The following is a 17,461-nucleotide window of genomic DNA, read 5'->3' on the forward strand; positions in this document are numbered from 1 at the left end:
TTCGATCTATTTTCGTACGTACGGTAACGCGCGGCCATCCGATGGGACGCACACACGTGTTCGCAACTTCAGATGATTCAAGTTCAATTAGAAAACCAAGACTGCCAAAAATAGTATTTACGATATCCTATATAAGAAGTTTGGCGACTCGCGGTAAACCTTACGTACTACACGGATATAATTCCAAAATGGTTTGTCGCGAACCGATGTTTTCCGGTTGAGGCGCGCGCGCGCGCGCTCACTTTCAAATATCTTCCTACGAATGTAAAATAATCGTTTAACTAGCAATACGTACTAAAATGTCCAGATAAAAACATTTCGTCTTAATATTTTTTAGATTATAGACAGGTATTGGGTTGGCAACTAAGTGATTGCGGATTTTGTCATTAGACGGTAATAACAAAATCCGCATTCACTTAGTTGCCAACCCAATACATCGAGGCGCGCTGAAAAACAGGAATCGACAGAGATCGGTGCGCGAAAACGCAAAAGTTTGCATATCAATAAATATTCATAAGAGGATTATGCTATTGACCGGCGATACTGATGGCCAACGAACAAACAGCATTTTAAAAACAACTTATATAGTACGATGCGCAAAAAGGAGAGCGTTTGTGACTGCATATTCGTGACGCCGCGTCTTATCGATGAAAAGAAAGGAATTATCCGCATGCAATTTATTCAGCGTAGTTTGCGTCCTAATTCGTCATTTCGTAGATTTTTGCTGGATTTTAATGTCGATACTAGAGTTCTTGTTTTCGTTGTTCCTTACCGGACAGATGCCATAACTCTTTATTTTAAAGACAAAGCCATCTCCCACAAAGGTACTCTGATTTTTGTCTGTCGCATAAAACAGGCAAGCTAATATACATATATTACGTCATCGTTACATCATCGACCGAAAGATACGCGCAAAATGGTCTTGGAAATGGTGAAAAATCGGGAAAAGACAATACTACGTACTTGAAAGTGTAATGCTGTATTTCGATAACATATAGAGTTTACATCGAGGATGAACTATTTGATGCAACGCCAGTAGAGTATAGCGTGCATAAATCTTGCTCATGCTCTGGCAGCCCTTTAATTATGAAAAAAATAGCAATATCGTGGCAATGCTGATCAGGTGGAAAATACAATAAAACTTTAAGGTGATTCTCATCGTGTTCTAGGTATACGATACTTATTTGGCAATAATCAACAACAACTGGGATCAAAGGTCACGAGTGGTGGCAACAATTGCTTAACATTTCAAAGTTTCGATTTACCAAATTTCGAAGGAATTTTTCGACTCGTCACAGTGAGGTTTACCATTTATAATCGTTGATCCCAAAATTACATAATAACTTTAACACTGTTTCACCCATTTCTCTCTTCAATAGCCTTCTTTTAAATTTCCCCGTAGGAATGCTTCCTCCTTCGCCGCGAGATGCTTTCGATTCGTGGCAGTAAAAATTCTAGGATCGCGCATCGTGCCCGATGATACGTTAGAAAACAAGGTGGAAAAATGATTAATTCGAACGCTTAAAAACGAGATCGCTGCAAAAATATGAACGACTTTCTCCTTTCCAGTTACGTGCTACGTACCGGTTGACGTGTATCTACATATATCTATACGTACGTATAATTCGAAGAACAAGTAATATTCCCGGATCGAAAAAGGAGAGAGAAAACAATGTAATAAACAATACGAGCCGAGTTTCACAACTATCGACGCGTATCAAACACGTATATAAATATCTAAGGGCAAAAAGGCATCGATATTAGTCTCATGGAGAATACGCGTCAATTCGAAATACTATAGAAGAGGAGGAAGAAGGGGACGCGCTTCGCTAAAAAAGTACAGCTTGGAAAATTTGGAGAAAGACATCCGCCGAACGTCGTGGTATCGAACGTGCAACGTTCCCAAGGATTTCTTCTGTTTCTCCGTGAACCATCGATTGAAGCGAAATTTATTGAACCCACGAAGCAGGTACCCAAAGCGGTTCCGACTCGACTCGATGAACAGCGTTCACCAGTTGTTCGAACGCCATTGAGAGGTCTGCATTTACGATCACTTCGTCGAACAGATGATTGTAAAGGAATTCGATTCTCGCAGCGTTATACAAGATTTCGTGAAATTCCTCGTCCTGCAAACGATAGAACGATCATCTTATGTTGATTCGGTGAAAACGTAGGACGCACACGATTGCCAATAAGATTTTTTGGTTTACCGTGAAGCCCCGAGAGTTGCTTTCGTCGAAAGTCGATCTTGCTCTAACATCGTTCCTCGTTTCTTTCAATATCTCGAACTTTGGCGGCTTTATATATATCACATATGGTTTTGTCTGCGGAGTTCGAAGCATCTTCAGGGCTTGATAGTGAGAATTCAATAGACACACGTATCCGGCGTTTATCAACGAGCTAACGCTCTCGGAACTGGTACCGTACAAGTTGCCTTTATACTCGCCGTATTCTATAAGCTTGCCAAATTCGATATATTCTTCCATCTTTTTTCGAGTAACAAAATGATACTCTACACCGTTGATTTCACCTGGTTTCCGTGGTCTCGAGGTATCTGAAGCCAGTCACGAGAATTTCATCAAAGAACGAACGATTAAAGTAAGTAACGCTACTTGATTGTTTACTGAGTAAAGTTACTTTTAAAACGAGGAAAGCAAGAAACGTGTGGGTATAATGGAGAAGCTGAATGGAAACTTACAAGGAACAGGTGTCTTGTACTTATCGGGATCGGTGGCTATAAGCCGTCTCTTCAGCTCGTTCCTGCCTACACCCGGTGGCCCGATCAGAACCACCGGCCGGTAGTGGCCCGGTCTCGGATAGAGCTTTGCGACCTCTTCATAGGTCAGTATTTCTTCCCGGTCGAAATCGTCGTTCTCTGCAGCGTCATACATGATTTTTTTAGTTTTTACTCCCTGCAAGTTGCACTTTGTTGACGAGGCGTGTAAAGAGGTACTGGGACGGGGGCACAATGCGGGCAAAGGCACTGGAACAGAACACAAGCCTAACCGACGGTTAGGTCGTCAGGCCAACATTCGTTAAGAAGAGCAGCCGAGATCAATTCATCATGGGTTGTTTCCGTGTTAGAGGCGACGATTCTTATTTAACGCTCTACTACGATAGATTGCAATCTATCCTCGTCTCGAGTTCTTTCTCCATCTTACATCGTACGTGGTTACCAAACACGTGTTGCTAACAGATGGCGTGTGTCTTAATTACGATGTAACAAAATAAGATTTAACTTTCAGACGCGACGATGAGATCAAAGATTGCAAATAAGATGACAGAGATTATGAAATGAAATTACGATGGCGATCGTAGCTCAGCGTACGTCAGAATTTCCGAAACGCTTTCATCAATTGCACTGCGTTTACATGGATCACAATCGGCAATCGATGACGTGATCCGATCGCGTTTTGGAAACAAGGACAGTATCGTATTTTAAAGCGTTGTATTTTATCTATACTCTGTTGCAAACGCTATCACTTACTTATATTGTCGTCGTCGGTCTTCTCTTTTTGTTGCCTCTCAAGTATAATTCGTGTTTCTTGTAAGGCTCTGCTGGGGATCAAGCCAGCTCTCATATTTCGGTCACCCTCTCGTCTAGCTTGCCACCTAATTTCAATAAAAAGTAATTTAAATGTACTACGTATCGACTGCATGGTCAAATGAGAATTCCAGTCCTACCAATAAGCATCATCCTGACTGACGATGTGGAGAACGTCGTTCTTCGAAAAATCTAGTCCAGCCTCCTTGCAAGGTATGTACGGATCTTCGGCAGCTTTATACGAAAAGTGCGCTCTAACTCGTACCTATTAAAATAGTCATAACGATATTAAATGCACATAAAATTGTCAGCAACTATATTAAACGATATTAGAAGAGGAAATCGCCGGTTAGAAATTCCTTCTTATTTGACCAGAATCGATTATCGATCGAATAACCTAGCATTTTAGGACGTACCTTGCTCTCGCGAATTCCCCCTTTACTATCGGCAGGCACTATCTTAAAAGTAATCGTACCCTCTGAATTTTGCTGAAAGAGAACATGACGTTATACATATATGTATCTTACGTGCGATATAAATGGTAAGAGCGATAAATCTCGATCAGGAATCTGCAGCGTACAGATCGATCGGCAAAGTAGTACACGTCGCGAGAATAAAATAGAAGCTGCGACCTACCAATATTTTAAGAACACAATTCGGAGTCTTTCCCTCGACGCTGATGCCGTTGACCTCGCAAACTTCGTCGCCAACGTGAATGAGGCCGGATCTATCGGCCGCACCGCCATGCATTATTCTCGCTATCACGATCTTGCCGGTGACCTCGCATGTTTTTATGGTCGCCCCCTATTGTCAACGTGTAAACTAATATTTTGATTGCGGTTGCGAGGTGAGCGTGTTAGGTAGTGCCTTCGTTTTTCTTAAAAAAAAATAAATAAAAACAAAGAGAATTCATCGCGAAGGCATAAACACACATTCGATCGAAGCAGTCGACGCTTATAACGTTGTACGTTCCTTGTACATGACTGCGTTTCAAGCGTTATTCAACGGCTACGCTCTGCGTCTTTTAAATATCTCGAGATAAATCGACAGCGGAAGATCGTTCACGATCGTGGAAATGCAAAAATACAGATTAATCTTTCAACGGTATGCTACGCACCGTATCGTTGAATTTTATCTCGAGAGATTTTCCACATTCAACACAAGGACATGCGGGACAATAACACAAGGTACAGTTGTTATGATAGAGAAATTGTTTTATTCACAAGCAAAAATAACAAACAAAAAAACATAAATCAACAAGGATTAAAACGGACGCACGGTGTATAAAGTAAGGTATAAGCAAAATTAATAAATTGTGTGTAAGGAAATGAACAGCGTTCTATTTACAGCCTAGTTTTACACGAGCTCTGTTCACTTCGGTGTAGAGGGGAAATCGCAGAGTCAGAAAATAAACATTTTTCTAGCGACTAGATGTCTGATAAGTTGAAACGAAAGAAACAGGATTAAACGAAACACTACGAAATCGTTTTGCGTATCGCTAGATACGCATGGAACGCATTACAGGCCTGTACATGTTTCGGCTTGAAGTCGACTTACCACGATCGGTTCAACGCCGGCGCCACACTTCGAAGCAAGTTTGACGATGAAAGAAACACGTGATTACTTAAGAAACTGTATTGAATATCGCGCGAGCGATACGTATTCGATACTACGATACTTGTTACAGGAACACGAGGTATCTAAGTCGATACAAAGGATTAATCAAGATCAAGTCCCATGCAAATTGTTGTAATTACTTCAAAACAGTTATGTTCTTACTCATTCTTTGTTTTCTGCATACACAGGCAGTGACCCATTATAGTACTTTCGCGTAAATACAAGGTAACTTTCGAGAAAACAGAACTATCCTTCTTGGAGGACAAACGTATTACGAGGATGGAAATCGTCTTGAGATAGACTGCACGTCTACCCGAAGTAACAAATAGCGTGAAAGATATTCGTGGGAAAATATTACGATGTGTCACCCTGTACCGGTATGTGGAAACTGAGAATGAGGAATATAGTTATATGTATAATATATACAAAATATTATACATATATATTGTATAATTATACGTATGTCTATATATAGAGACACACAACCTCTTTCCATTAGATATGAGTATCAATTTGAACTACGTTATCAAGCTTTCCTCTTTTCTTATCGTGTTAATTGAGCAAAAAACTTTAATATAAACATTAAACATGGAACACGTGCGACCTATCTGACGTACCAGAGGTTCGTTCGATTTCACCAACTGTACGATCTTGACCGTCTCTTCGTCTTCGTCGACTTCCAGAGGAATCTCCGGTAATCGGGGATAATAGTCTTTCTGTGCGACCGCGTCATGAGCGCACAACAAGCCCTATGACAAAATATCTCGATTTCTTTTCGGTTGACTATACTGCTTTTTTAATCACCGCGAGTACGCTACCTGTATGTGTGGTTTTTGAAGCAAATGGAAAAGTTCCTTGCAGTCCTTGGAAATGTGCGTTTTTGTTGATAACAGATCGAGAACTTCGATGTCGATATCCATGGAATTGGAGAGTACAGGAAAAAATTTGTCGTCCTTGACATTGTTCAAAATTTTATTATGAACATTCACTAAAGCGTTCAATTCCTTCGATTGCAACAATTCGCTCAAGAATCCGAATTCCTCGTCGGTACAACTTGGTATTTCACTTTTGCTCTCCTGTAGAGAATTCAGCAGCTTGGATAACGCTGAAAAAGAAAAAAGAAACAACGATCGTTCAACGAATACCGGCAAGGTTTCTATTGATGTGACATAGAGAGATTGCAAAATTCAAATATGAGGGCCTGCGCAAAAAATGTCACGTTTAGATGTTCCTTTCGTGAAATCGCGCCACGATCTTTCAACCAGTATCTATATCTATGTATTTCGATATTTTTCTGGAAGTATCGAATTTACAAGACGTGTATTCTCCGATCGATCAATGAATTTTCTGCAAACGCCTTCATGCGATAATCTACCGTTTTAATAACACAGCAGCAAGTCAACTCGGACATTTTGTCGAAGAAGTTGCTGCCAGGTAAAAATAGACGTAGTGCAAACGGTACAAAAACGGTACGATTCTATTTTTCCCAAATATCGCGTTTATCAAGCCGGTGAAGTTGTATATCCCGAAATCGCAAATATTATTGTGTTTATTGTAATTTATGACATTCTAGAAGACAATGTTTAAAGACTGAAAAGGGAGAACGATATAAACTATAAACGAAAGGACAGGCAGATCGTGGCAAAGCACACGTAAAGTAGTCTACTCACCAGAATCCCAATTTGTGTTTTCCATGACGAGCGCCGCTGTCATAATTTATCAAAACGCGATCCAATATTATTTTCCAGCGTGCTGGATTAGAAGGTAACAGGGTGTATATACTCGAACAGTCGCGTGGTACGATATCAGAACGACAGAGAATAAGTAATCAGGTCAGCCGCGATGCGTATTTCTAGCGGATTGGTGCGCAGCGCCGCGAATAACCCGGTAAAACAGTTTCTTGTTTCGCATTCGCGGCTGGAGTATCGTTATCATAGCGAGAATAATCGTTACGTAAGCCACTGTCACTCGACACGGGGTAGGATGACTACCACCGCTAGACTGATCCGTTCGTCTCGCATCTTGTCACCTTTCGGTTTTCAATTAACCAAACACTCTGCAACACCAAACATCTTTCCCGACAGTCACCGAACGATCGTACCAAACGTCTTTCTTATCACCGTACGATTCGATTTAGTCAGTATTCGTAATTCGATAAGGGTTTTCGATCATTTTTCGACATAGACGCGACACGGCGCGTTGCGTCGGGTGGCCATCTTTAAAGGCAGCACTGTTTCTTCCACCGTCCGACCTAGAGGTTCTCCCTCTCCCTCGCCCTTCCATTTATACATTGTACTTCGCATCTACCTCACCATCCCTGTTTTTCCAAGTACATACTTTGTTTTTCGAGATATTGCTTCTACGTTTTTCTCACATTCATCGGTTTTTCTCGATTATTTTTTCCATTCTTCCCTTATTAGTCCTTTCCTTTTCAGTTTCTTCGCTTCTTCGTCACAATGTTCACAAAAGAGACAAAAGATAAAGCATAAAGAGCGAAATAGGGTGAGGGAGGCGGAGAGGGAAGAGGCTACGTAGAAAATATCCTAACCGCTCTATCTTAGCCAACGAGTTATTTTCTACTTTTAACGTTTTATCACATAAGAGTTACATAAAACGGGTGCCGTCTTGATGTAGTAAATAAATGAAAAAGACGAATGTAACAAGTTTTTATAAAACAAGTTATTATAAAAGCTGTTGTACGCAATTGAGAGGAACAATAATTACAACACGATCGTTTATAATTTATAGTATCGAGTTTCGATAGAAATATTCGTAAGACGATTCGAAAAAGCGCGGTCGTAAATTTGTTTCTGATGGTTGGCGTCGTACCGAAAGCGGCAGCACCGTCAACTGTGTATACATGCAGTTGTCCACACGAAACATCTCGCCGCTAGCTTCGGAATATTTTGTGAATTTTGTGTCGTGTTTCCCTTGTGAAATTTTCATCGAAGATTATTATAAACAGTCTGTAATCCTCTCTTTGAAAAGTTTTGGTAAGATCGTTGATTTCCTTTTACTTTACGCAAGTAACACTAGTTAAAAATTTGACATGGCGTTGACACACGGATTTTGGTCGAAATTTCTATAAAAATTCACAACCATTTAAGATCGTTCGATTCAGTATTTGTTTTCAAGCATCGTTGCACGATGATATTCGTTAACGTCGAAAGTTTATCGGTTTGCAGCGGGTGCAACGAAACCGCGTTCGCTGACGTTTACACATGTATCTCTCGTGGCTACGATCCACAAGTGGTTGCGTACCGCGAATTGTGCATAAACTCGATCTTTCCAAATTTGACGATGACCAATTTATTCTCGATTCCCTAGCGATAGATGGTTATTTCTGAATTCTGGTCGATACGTTTGTACATTTCGATCCTAATCTGTAGTAGATTTACGAGCGTATTATAAACGAAGACGTATTCGAGAATTTGTAAATATTTTTGGATAGACTAAAACCAAGTTTTAACAATTTTCGGTAACGTTCATTGAAGCCGCCAACTGCAACCAGTTTCGAGTTAATTTGAAACATACTCTTTGCAGAAATAAATTGTATATCACGTCAATTAAATATGTTTTTATCGATAATATTATTTCCCAATACGATGTGTAAATAGTTACACGAAATATGTTGGTAATAAAGAAAGTTGTATACAACAATTTAATATGTTGTATTTATTAAAACACATCCACGTTGCCATTTATATTTTATTTGAATCACTTTTTTTCATTTGTTACAGTTACTTCTGTATCCCTTGTTTATTTTCATTCATCGTTCCGGTAAGTTCCTTGATTTTTCGTTCTTATTTTTACCCATTTTTTCCCTATTATTTTTCATTTGCTATTATATATGTATGTATGTATATTTTAAAACGCAATTAATTTGTACAAAGATACACGATGGTCGATAGGAAACACTAGCCGGTTACCTGCATTATCGGCTGCCGTTGAAATTGCAATTATTATTTGAGACGACAGGTGGCGATAGTAGTTACTCTCTAACGCATTCCACTATACGTGATTTTTACGCAAATTTCGAGAAAAAACGTCGAACGGTACAAAACGTAAAACCGTCTATCGAATCTAATCGATTCGAAAAAGAAGTCGAAAGTTTCGCAGGGATATCTCCAGTGTGTAAATACAACAGATATCCGTGATTTACTCTAGAATTAGTATAGAAAGCGTAGTAGAATGACAAAATTCAAATACGGTTGAAGATCGAAAACCTGGTTAGTCTCGTCTTTGACAAGTAACAGGATATCGACTAACGACACAAGTAACGACGCGCTGTTAATCTAACTTTGTCTGGGAAGAATACTTAACATTCGTAAAAAGAAACGTCGCGAAGTTACAAAGAATCGTCGAAAATAAGAAAGAGAGTAAAGAATTGGCGGATCGGCGAATCGAGCGTGGAGAAGAAAAGCACGTTAGGCGGTTGTCGAAAGCGGACGAATCGACGAGAAAAGTTACCGTGTAGCATATCGTTGGCAAGTCATATGTAATGCGTTGGAAAGTTGAATGTCGAATGTCAAGCCGTAGTCGGAGAGAGGGTTGCGAGGGAGGTAGAGTATCCGTGGGGTAGGTAGGGAGGGGGTAGGGCAAGGGGTGCAAGAGATGTCAGGAAAGTGTTTTACTAGCCTTAATTTCGTGTGCTTTCGCAGCCAATATGTCGAGCAGTAAATTCCAAAGTTTGCAGCGGGTTTCGCGTTTCCATGTTGCGCGTTTTAGCACTCGCGGTTTTAACGACCTCGTCCATCCTTCGTCCCGCATCCTCCGGCTCAAGGAACGCTCGTCGGATATTAATCCTGTAAACAAGCACGCTTCTTGCCACGCTCGCGGAATCGCTTGCTTTTTCGAAAGCATTTTCGTTCACGCGCCACGCTCGCTCACGACAACTCTTCCCTCCCTCTCCGCCATTGAGCGCTCGAACTGCACCAAACCGACTAGAGTTATCCGCCGAGCAGACCATTCCGCCATCCGCGCGATATTCTTAGATGGAACGTTTAACGCAAATTACGGTGCAACGAGAGCAAACAGAAGACGACGATTAAATATTCGAGGGGCGGCGTATAAAAATTTACGATATCCAGAGAAGTCGGCACGTGCGAGAAAGTAGAGGGAGATTATCGAATAAGGTGGAGGTTATCGAAAGAGGAAGGAGAACGAGATGGAGAGAGCGAGAAGACGGCAGAGACGGTAAGAGAGGGACGACGAATCGACCGAACCAACGTAAACGCCGAAGAACTAATAATAAAAAAAAAAGAAAAAAATAGTAATTTAGTTAGTAAAACATAAAGCCACGTTGGTGGCCGGAGAGAAGGAAGGCAAACACATTAAACATTTAGAGGGCATAATAACCCGTGGCATACGTAATGCGGCTGGCGCCCTTTTCACCGATGGCTATGAATAATGTACATACGCCAAGGTATGACGTAGGCTCGCCGAGCTGTGTGTATTTCACGGTGGGGTAGATCGACCAGACTATTTCCAATAACCGCCGCGTAACGTTATCGCGAGACCTGGAGAACCCTTTTGTGTCGTTCTCCGTTTCTGTCCTCCTCCCTCGTTGCCCTCGTTTCGATTCTACTTTCTTCGCGGGAGCACCGCGATCACCGAAACTTCTGCCTCTCTCTCTCTCTCTCTCTCTCTTTCTTTCTCTCTCTTTCTCGTTTTATCGTCTCTGAACGTTCGACTGGAACGAGCCACATGTAGATACGAAGGAGTCTTACGTCCTGCTCTTGTTCGTCTCAACGACGGAATCGCCAGTTCAAACAAGTTGCGGGGGATTTGAAGCTACTACGGTTACGCGAACGAGGCGATTAGGTTGAAAGGAAGCGGAGAATTCAGCGAACGACGTCGGATAGGATGGAAATGACGCGATCGCCGATCGATCTCTCGCGACAAATGTGACATTTACGCTCGCAGAGGGCAGAATTTCTACGAAACGAAGAAAGACGTTTATTCTCCGCGCGACGCAACCAGTCGTGCTCGGAATACAAGCGGCGCGCGGCCAGCGCGAGCCTTGTTTTCGCCGCCGGACAATACCAGCGGAATTCCTGCCACTTTAAACAAATACGCGATCGCGATTACCGATTATTGAAAGATAGGTGGACGATGTTGATAAAACAGCGCAGAGGCGTTCGCGATTGGCAAGAACCGGTGCAGCGACCGCGAACAAAGTCCGCCGTCGCCGGCGACGATCTCGTTGGACGAGTCGCAACCAGCGTTCGTATCCAGCGATCTCCGCCATCGAACCCGTTCAACTTGCCAAAAATTAGACGTTACGACACGATGGAAACGCGTCAATCCGCGGCAATTGGCGCGTGTCCTTCGGTCGGTCGCGTTCACACGGTTGACACGAGCGTTCGAAACGCTTGAAAACCTGTCGGAAGAAGGACGTCGCGCGTTGGCGGGAACCGCGCGCCGCCTCCGGCTGTGATCGCGCGACGAAAAGGTAGACGGGCAGGCGTCACGGTTTCGATGACGGGCTATGACCGGACCGAACGAAAAATCGCCAGGACACGCGTTCGCTGTCCGATAAATCTACTAGAGACGTTTAGGGAGGCGGGAAGGGGGAGGAGGAGGTGGGATGGGGAACGGATTCGAGCGCTGGCGCATTCGTTGGCGCAACGAATATCGCCATAAAGGCCAGCTCAAAAGTCAATCAAGCGGGCCGAATTACGTGGAAAAGCGCGGAGCGCGTGCGGGGCGAGCGCGCCCGCCACCGATATACAACAAAATGAAAGCTATCAGAGGTGACAATCCGCGGACGACAAATCAGCGTGTATATTTAATGCCCGTGGTGCCACCCTCGCCCCCGGATAACCTGCCGACGCTCGAGATGCAACGCGTTCGCACCCTCTCTTTCTCGCCTGTCTGCCCATCCTCCCTCTGTACTATCCTTTCACCGTTTCGCTCGCACTCTCTCGCCTGTCTTGCTTGCTGTCGTGCCGACAGTCCCGTGTCCGTTCCGCTTCTTCCTCCTCCTCCGCTTGCCGTTTCGTTTTTCTCTGTCACGCGTTAGAATCGTCGCGCTCGGATATGTCGCTGTGTAACATAACGTAGAACGAGCTCTGGTCGCGCCTGTTCGCCCTTCGTTCGCCTCATCATCCCTCGATGATACCGATGCGTCGTTTGTAGTTTTTCTCCTTCTTAGCATCCACCGTGATCTGCTACAATCAATAACGATATTATATTAGGTTGAAAAGTTTCGTTTGTTTTATGAGGAAATAATAGACGCGGAATGTTTTTGGTTTTGTATTTGTTTATTGAATTTGCAGGAACATAATAATAGAAATAGAACGAAATGGATTGAGATAATGTACAAGGGAAATTGTTGTTCATCTATTATCACCTTTTGAAACGAAAGACACTTTTCGGACAACCTAATGTCAACCCTTAATTTTTTATTGTGAATATCCACCAGCAACTGCAACTTGCAAGTTTTTAAGCGTCAGATTTGAAATGCTACAATGATGTAAATAATAATATCGAAGTTATTGAAAACGATCTTTATTCATCTGAGAAGTAATATAATTTTGATTAGAATATTTATATTAATTATAATCGAGTATTGTGTGGAATTTTTGAAAACATTCATTGGGATGCAAACCGGGTTTGCGTTCACAGGTCTCACAGTAGAAAATTGTTTGTTTTTTACCGCGTTACTTGCTTTTGGTGAACAAACAAGGCACTTTTTCTTTTTCCCTTTCGGCATTAGTAAAAAATAATTGAAAGTACTGAATAGGTTCGCATAAGTCGTGTACCCGCGGACCAGGAGTTTTTCTACCAGTCGAAAATTCATATCGTTGTGGAATGATATATTCGTTAAAAATTTCCTGCCATTCAGAAGATCTTAAGTTACAAATACTTTTGCTTAGATTTTCTTCCTATGGTTCTCCATCATCTGCACTTTCCTCACTTGATGAAAGTTTTCTTATTTTTCTTCTTCTTCCAGTAACAAGAATATCACTGTCACTGCTCTCACTATAACTGCTATCCAAGTCAACAGCTACATCATTATAGATACGAAAATCAAAATTGTCATCGTCACTATCTATATTTTCCCCACAAAGATAATTCATTTTTCTTCTCGACATAATTCAAATAGATGGGTTTACGATAAAACAGGTTCAGATCTGACTGTCTTTACTGATCGCTTGTAACTCATTGAGGAGTATTATTTTTTATTTGTAAACAATTATCGATAACGACTCAAAAATACATTTGGAGTAGAGCACCGCACATCGATGGTGCTTGAGAGGCACACTTGGAGCGTTAAGTGTTAAACGTTTTGGTTTATTTAACAAAGAGACGAGTGATAAATTGTAATAGTCAATTATATCAAAATCACTATAAGTACAAGTACAGAGGCAGTGTATGCCGCTTAAAACTCCTATAACAATTCAACTCTTCTACTCTTTAACTACTCGACTATTCCACTGTCCTAGGCAGCGCGTTCGTCTATTTATATTTGTTGAGGTTAACTGATAGAGGAACGATAGAATGAATTTGTATTAAGTTGTCCGAAAAGTTTCTTTCGTTTCATAAGATGATAATAGAGGAAGAACAATTTTCTCTTTTATATTATTTTATTGAATTAGATATGATTCATTTCGTTATATTTCTATTATTATGTGCGCGCATAATTCAATAAACTAATATAAAACAAAAGACATCGTACGTATATCATCTCCTTACAAAACGAAAGAAATTTTTCGGACAACCTAATAATAGAAAAATATATTGAAAGGAGTATAAGTATAGTGTATGATGATCCAGATTCTCACTCTTACAATACAATAGAGGAAGAGGCACCAAGAAGAGGTTGATTCGCACCACGTTCATATATTTATAGCAAAGGACATTACCAAAAAGTGAACCTTGTAGCTCTAGCTGAAGGCTGTAAGAAACAGCGATAGAAATCTACTTACAGCTCTTATGTTTCTAGACGTTGTAATCCAAAACAAAATTTATATTCCACGGCACAGTAATATGTACCTCTGTTTATTTCCAACTTTTTGTTTCACTAAATTCTATTCGCTTTGTAACAGTGGTCTCCAGGTCACGGATATACAAAATAAAAGATGTAGAGTTTCCCTTGAAGTAATTATTAGGTTTTACTTATAATTCTCAATGAGAATTGATTGTAAAATTCATCCTAATAAAAAGAATAATTATTAGGTTGACAACTAAGTGATTGCGGATTTTGTCATTAGGATTGATATTGACAAAATCCTAAAACTTCAACAATATCTGAGGAGTATTATATTTTATCTGTAAACAATTACCGACAACGACCCAAAAATACATTTGGAATACTTTAAGGGTAACTATCCCCTCGTTTGACGTGGAAACCTAGCCATTTGGCGATCAGTGATATTGTTGGAAAAGTAGGCGAGTTTTATTTGCCACCTAGCGACCTTCTTCGAGTCGACTATCGTTGGTTTTCCATTAGCTTGGCTTCTCTGCGCGGATTCTCTCTACGCTATGCGATCTCTTAGCGCGAAGAGAGAGCGATCGCGCGAATATTTTGTATAACATATTCGTTGGCCTTGCTCATAGACGACCTATTTACGTAGTATGTAAATATATGCGCGATAGATTCGATTGTATGTAAATAGTAATAGGCATTCGGATGCTATGCGCAACAACGAACATTCCATCGCTTTTCTTTTATTTGCTTGATCACGCGGTTTTCACGATGTCGCGTGTCGCAACGGCAACCAGTTTGGTTTTCGGCCGATTACTCGCGTAATCGAGACACATTTGCCTTTGTCGCGTCGCCAATCCGATTTATGCTCGTTTCGTGCTACGCGAAACCTTTCGTTCGGCTTTCAGTCGACGATTGACCGGAGAACCGGCCCAGCGATCCATCTCTTAACCGAATAATCGCGTTTTCCTCTTATCCACCGGGGTTCCAACCACCCGTCGATTTGCTCCCCGGGGAGGTTCATTCTCTCGAGTAGCGAGTGAAGCAGCGACTCGCGTAGCGATAGTCGTAGATACCAACTGCGATCGCGAGCAGTCGTCTCGTCTCGAAACAACGTGCCTTTCAAAAGTGAAAACTAGTTGCTTCGTTCGCGTTCGCGAACGTACGCTTGCCGCGTGAGTTTCGTCGGATTCGTTGGATTCGTCGACGAGTTGGTGCGGTGTCCCGTGGCGCAAAAATTGCCGCCTAATGCGAATCGTAGGTTAGATTTCTGCGGGCGGTGACGAGGCTGTTTCATCGATCGAAATTTCATTTCCGATCTGCGAAATTGCCCACCCGGGGTTCCTACCCCATTCGCCGCGCTTTCTCTTCCTTTCAAACCAACTTACAAAGATAACCGCGTACATTTCATTGTACGCGTAATAAGCGCAAATATCGGGGGGTTGTCCCCTTCGACCGGGCGAGAAACGCCCAGCCGGACCGCCGATCCTGCCACTGTAATCGTCACGCTTCTCCGCCTTTCAACGACGCACCACGTCTCGTCGAACGTCGCGATAGATCCGTCGATCGAATTCCGCGAAACAACGAAGAGCAATCATCAGCTAGAAAGCGCGCTAGAGAAGAAGAATGGGCGACAGGGAAAGGAAGACGCGAAACCGGTCCGCCTCGACGGTGGATGATTTTCGTGATTTCGTGGTATTGGCGATACCACTGAGAGCATCGTCGGTAACGAGTCGATCGTGACTCGCCACTTTCGCGCTACGCGGCACCTTATTCGCGGCTTGTTGCTGCAGCAACTGCAACTGCAATGGCAATAGCAAGCGGAGCGAGCGGCAGCGATGCGGTGAGTTGCACTGGATGGTTGTGCGAGCGCAGCAACTGCCACTTATCCAGTGGTTGGCCGGTAAATCGGTCGAACGATAGAACCGAAACGGTTTTAATGCTATCTAGACGCAACGAAGCCGCGGGAGAACTGTGCGAACAAGCAGATTACCCTTCTCTCCGGTTTCCTTTCTTCCGTTTCTTCCCTAACTCGCTCTCTCTCTCTCTCTCTCTCTCTTTCTTTCTCTCTCTCTCTGTTTCTCTGTCTCTGTCGGTTCGTCCCTCGAGCGCGAACGCAATGTTCCCCTCTGTCCTCTTTTCTGCCTGTTTACACACTGCAAAGCAAACCTGAGAGGCCGCCTCGTCGGCCAACGATGCCTACGATGCCTACGATCGATCGGTTCTCGTGCAACGCGGAGGATGGAAAAAGAACGCAGCAGCGTCCGCTGGAAGAACGCGCCGTCGCGTCCGTCGAGGTGTTGCTGGACTTTCGAAAGAATTCGTTGGCCGATTGTGCTTTCCGGTGTTTACGCGATGGCAAGGGACGCGCGGCAGCGGAGGAAACAACGATTGTTTCTTCTAGATCGACAGGGCTGATGATACGTTGTTGTTCGGCAGGGCATCGGTAGGGAGAGCACAGGAAATCGGATCGCATGTCTGCCTCGAATCTTTCCGCCATCTTGCGAGAATTCTTTCCACGGTAGCGAGCGACGAGCGGCGAAAACCGAGCTCTGCGATTACATTCCCTTATAAATATGCAAATATGGCGGCACGGTGCACGTAGGGAGAAGAAACGAAGGAGGAGATGGAGGGTGGAGGAGGAGGAGGAGGAGGAGTAGGAGGGGTGTAAGGGGAGAGAGGGAGAGAAGGGGGTGGAGGCGGAGGAGGAGGAGGAGGTGAGAGAGCGGCGGTGGGTTCGCGGTCTCCGGCAAACGAACGTTTCGCCGGCAGAACTGGCGAAGGGGGCCAGGACGCAAAAATAGAGAGTATCGCGGTAATAATTATTGATTAGGTATTCGTGACCGACTCGCCATCGCGAGAACCATACGGTGCACAGGACGGACCAAGTACTTACACGTACCACGATCTTTCCCTTTCCCCCCTTTCTTGTCCATTTTCTTCTGCCACGGTAGAGCGATCAACGAGCTCGACGCGCCGACTAAGTTCTGCCAGCGAACCGGTCTCCGCTGTTCGTATCATCGACTCCACCGAACGATTCTTCCACTCGAGAGTGGCGCACGATTTGCCATTGGCTATTAGGTTGGCAACTAAGTGATTGCGGATTTTGTCATTACCGCGTAATGACAGTTAGAAGAATAGTTTCCCAGCGCCATCGATTCGTATCGAGAACGCGACACTTTTCGTATTTCGAAGCGGACGAGACACCGCTGGCCTGGTTCTTTTCTTTTCGTTTTTTTTTTATACGCGGTGGCCCTTAAACTCTGTCTGTAAGGGGTGATTGAGTAAAGAGAAAAAAGAAGCAACAGCGCGATACGCCCCTCGCCTCCCTGCCACCGGTGCATCGTGTCCATAATTTTCGTAATTCT

The 17,461-nt window shown here is 43.1% G+C and overlaps 2 protein-coding genes across 5 annotated transcripts in view; one reads left to right on the top strand and one right to left on the bottom strand.

Moving 5' to 3' along the window:
• Window positions 1-963: 963 nt before the first annotated feature.
• metro (membrane palmitoylated protein 7-like protein metro) lies at window positions 964-7,398 on the bottom strand. 4 transcript variants are annotated; one of them, XM_069123342.1, is made up of 11 exons: window positions 6,832-7,398; window positions 5,980-6,266; window positions 5,779-5,910; window positions 5,102-5,128; window positions 4,181-4,348; window positions 3,961-4,032; window positions 3,685-3,809; window positions 3,488-3,612; window positions 2,699-2,875; window positions 2,211-2,554; window positions 964-2,126 (listed from the first exon to the last, which is right to left on the bottom strand). In XM_069123342.1, exons 1-11 carry the CDS (start codon window positions 6,872-6,874, stop codon window positions 1,950-1,952), a joined length of 1,677 nt encoding a protein of 558 aa, XP_068979443.1. In that variant the 5' UTR covers window positions 6,875-7,398; the 3' UTR covers window positions 964-1,949. The 4 variants fall into 4 exon arrangements, with proteins under 4 accessions (XP_068979443.1, XP_068979425.1, XP_068979452.1 ...); XM_069123324.1 differs by having other exon boundaries at window positions 2,699-3,001; XM_069123351.1 differs by lacking the exon at window positions 5,102-5,128 and having other exon boundaries at window positions 6,832-7,397.
• A 613-nt stretch (window positions 7,399-8,011) lies between these two features.
• The window catches only part of LOC138184890 (protein bric-a-brac 1), a 222,559-nt gene continuing 213,109 nt past the window's right edge, over window positions 8,012-17,461 (top strand). Inside the window, exons 1-2 of the mRNA XM_069123310.1 lie at window positions 8,012-8,154; window positions 8,902-8,941. The gene's annotated coding sequence lies outside the window, so the exon portion shown is untranslated. The remainder of the gene's footprint in view (window positions 8,155-8,901; window positions 8,942-17,461) is intronic.

This window comes from Bombus flavifrons, chromosome 1 (assembly GCF_040668555.2).
Source record: "Bombus flavifrons isolate JBK064 chromosome 1, iyBomFlav1_principal, whole genome shotgun sequence".
In the NCBI taxonomy this organism is placed as follows: Eukaryota; Metazoa; Arthropoda; class Insecta; order Hymenoptera; family Apidae; genus Bombus; species Bombus flavifrons.

Excerpts from the sequence above, each read along its gene's own strand:
- metro (XM_069123324.1), bottom strand. The coding sequence starts at position 6,874 with ATGACAGCGGCGCTCGTCATGGAAAACACAAATTGGGATTCTG. Across the intron at positions 4,349-5,101 it reads CCGGCGTTGAACCGATCGTG|GGGGCGACCATAAAAACATG; the intron begins GTAAGTCGACTT and ends CGTTGACAATAG. Across the intron at positions 2,127-2,210 it reads GCAACTCTCGGGGCTTCACG|GACGAGGAATTTCACGAAAT; the intron begins GTAAACCAAAAA and ends TATCGTTTGCAG.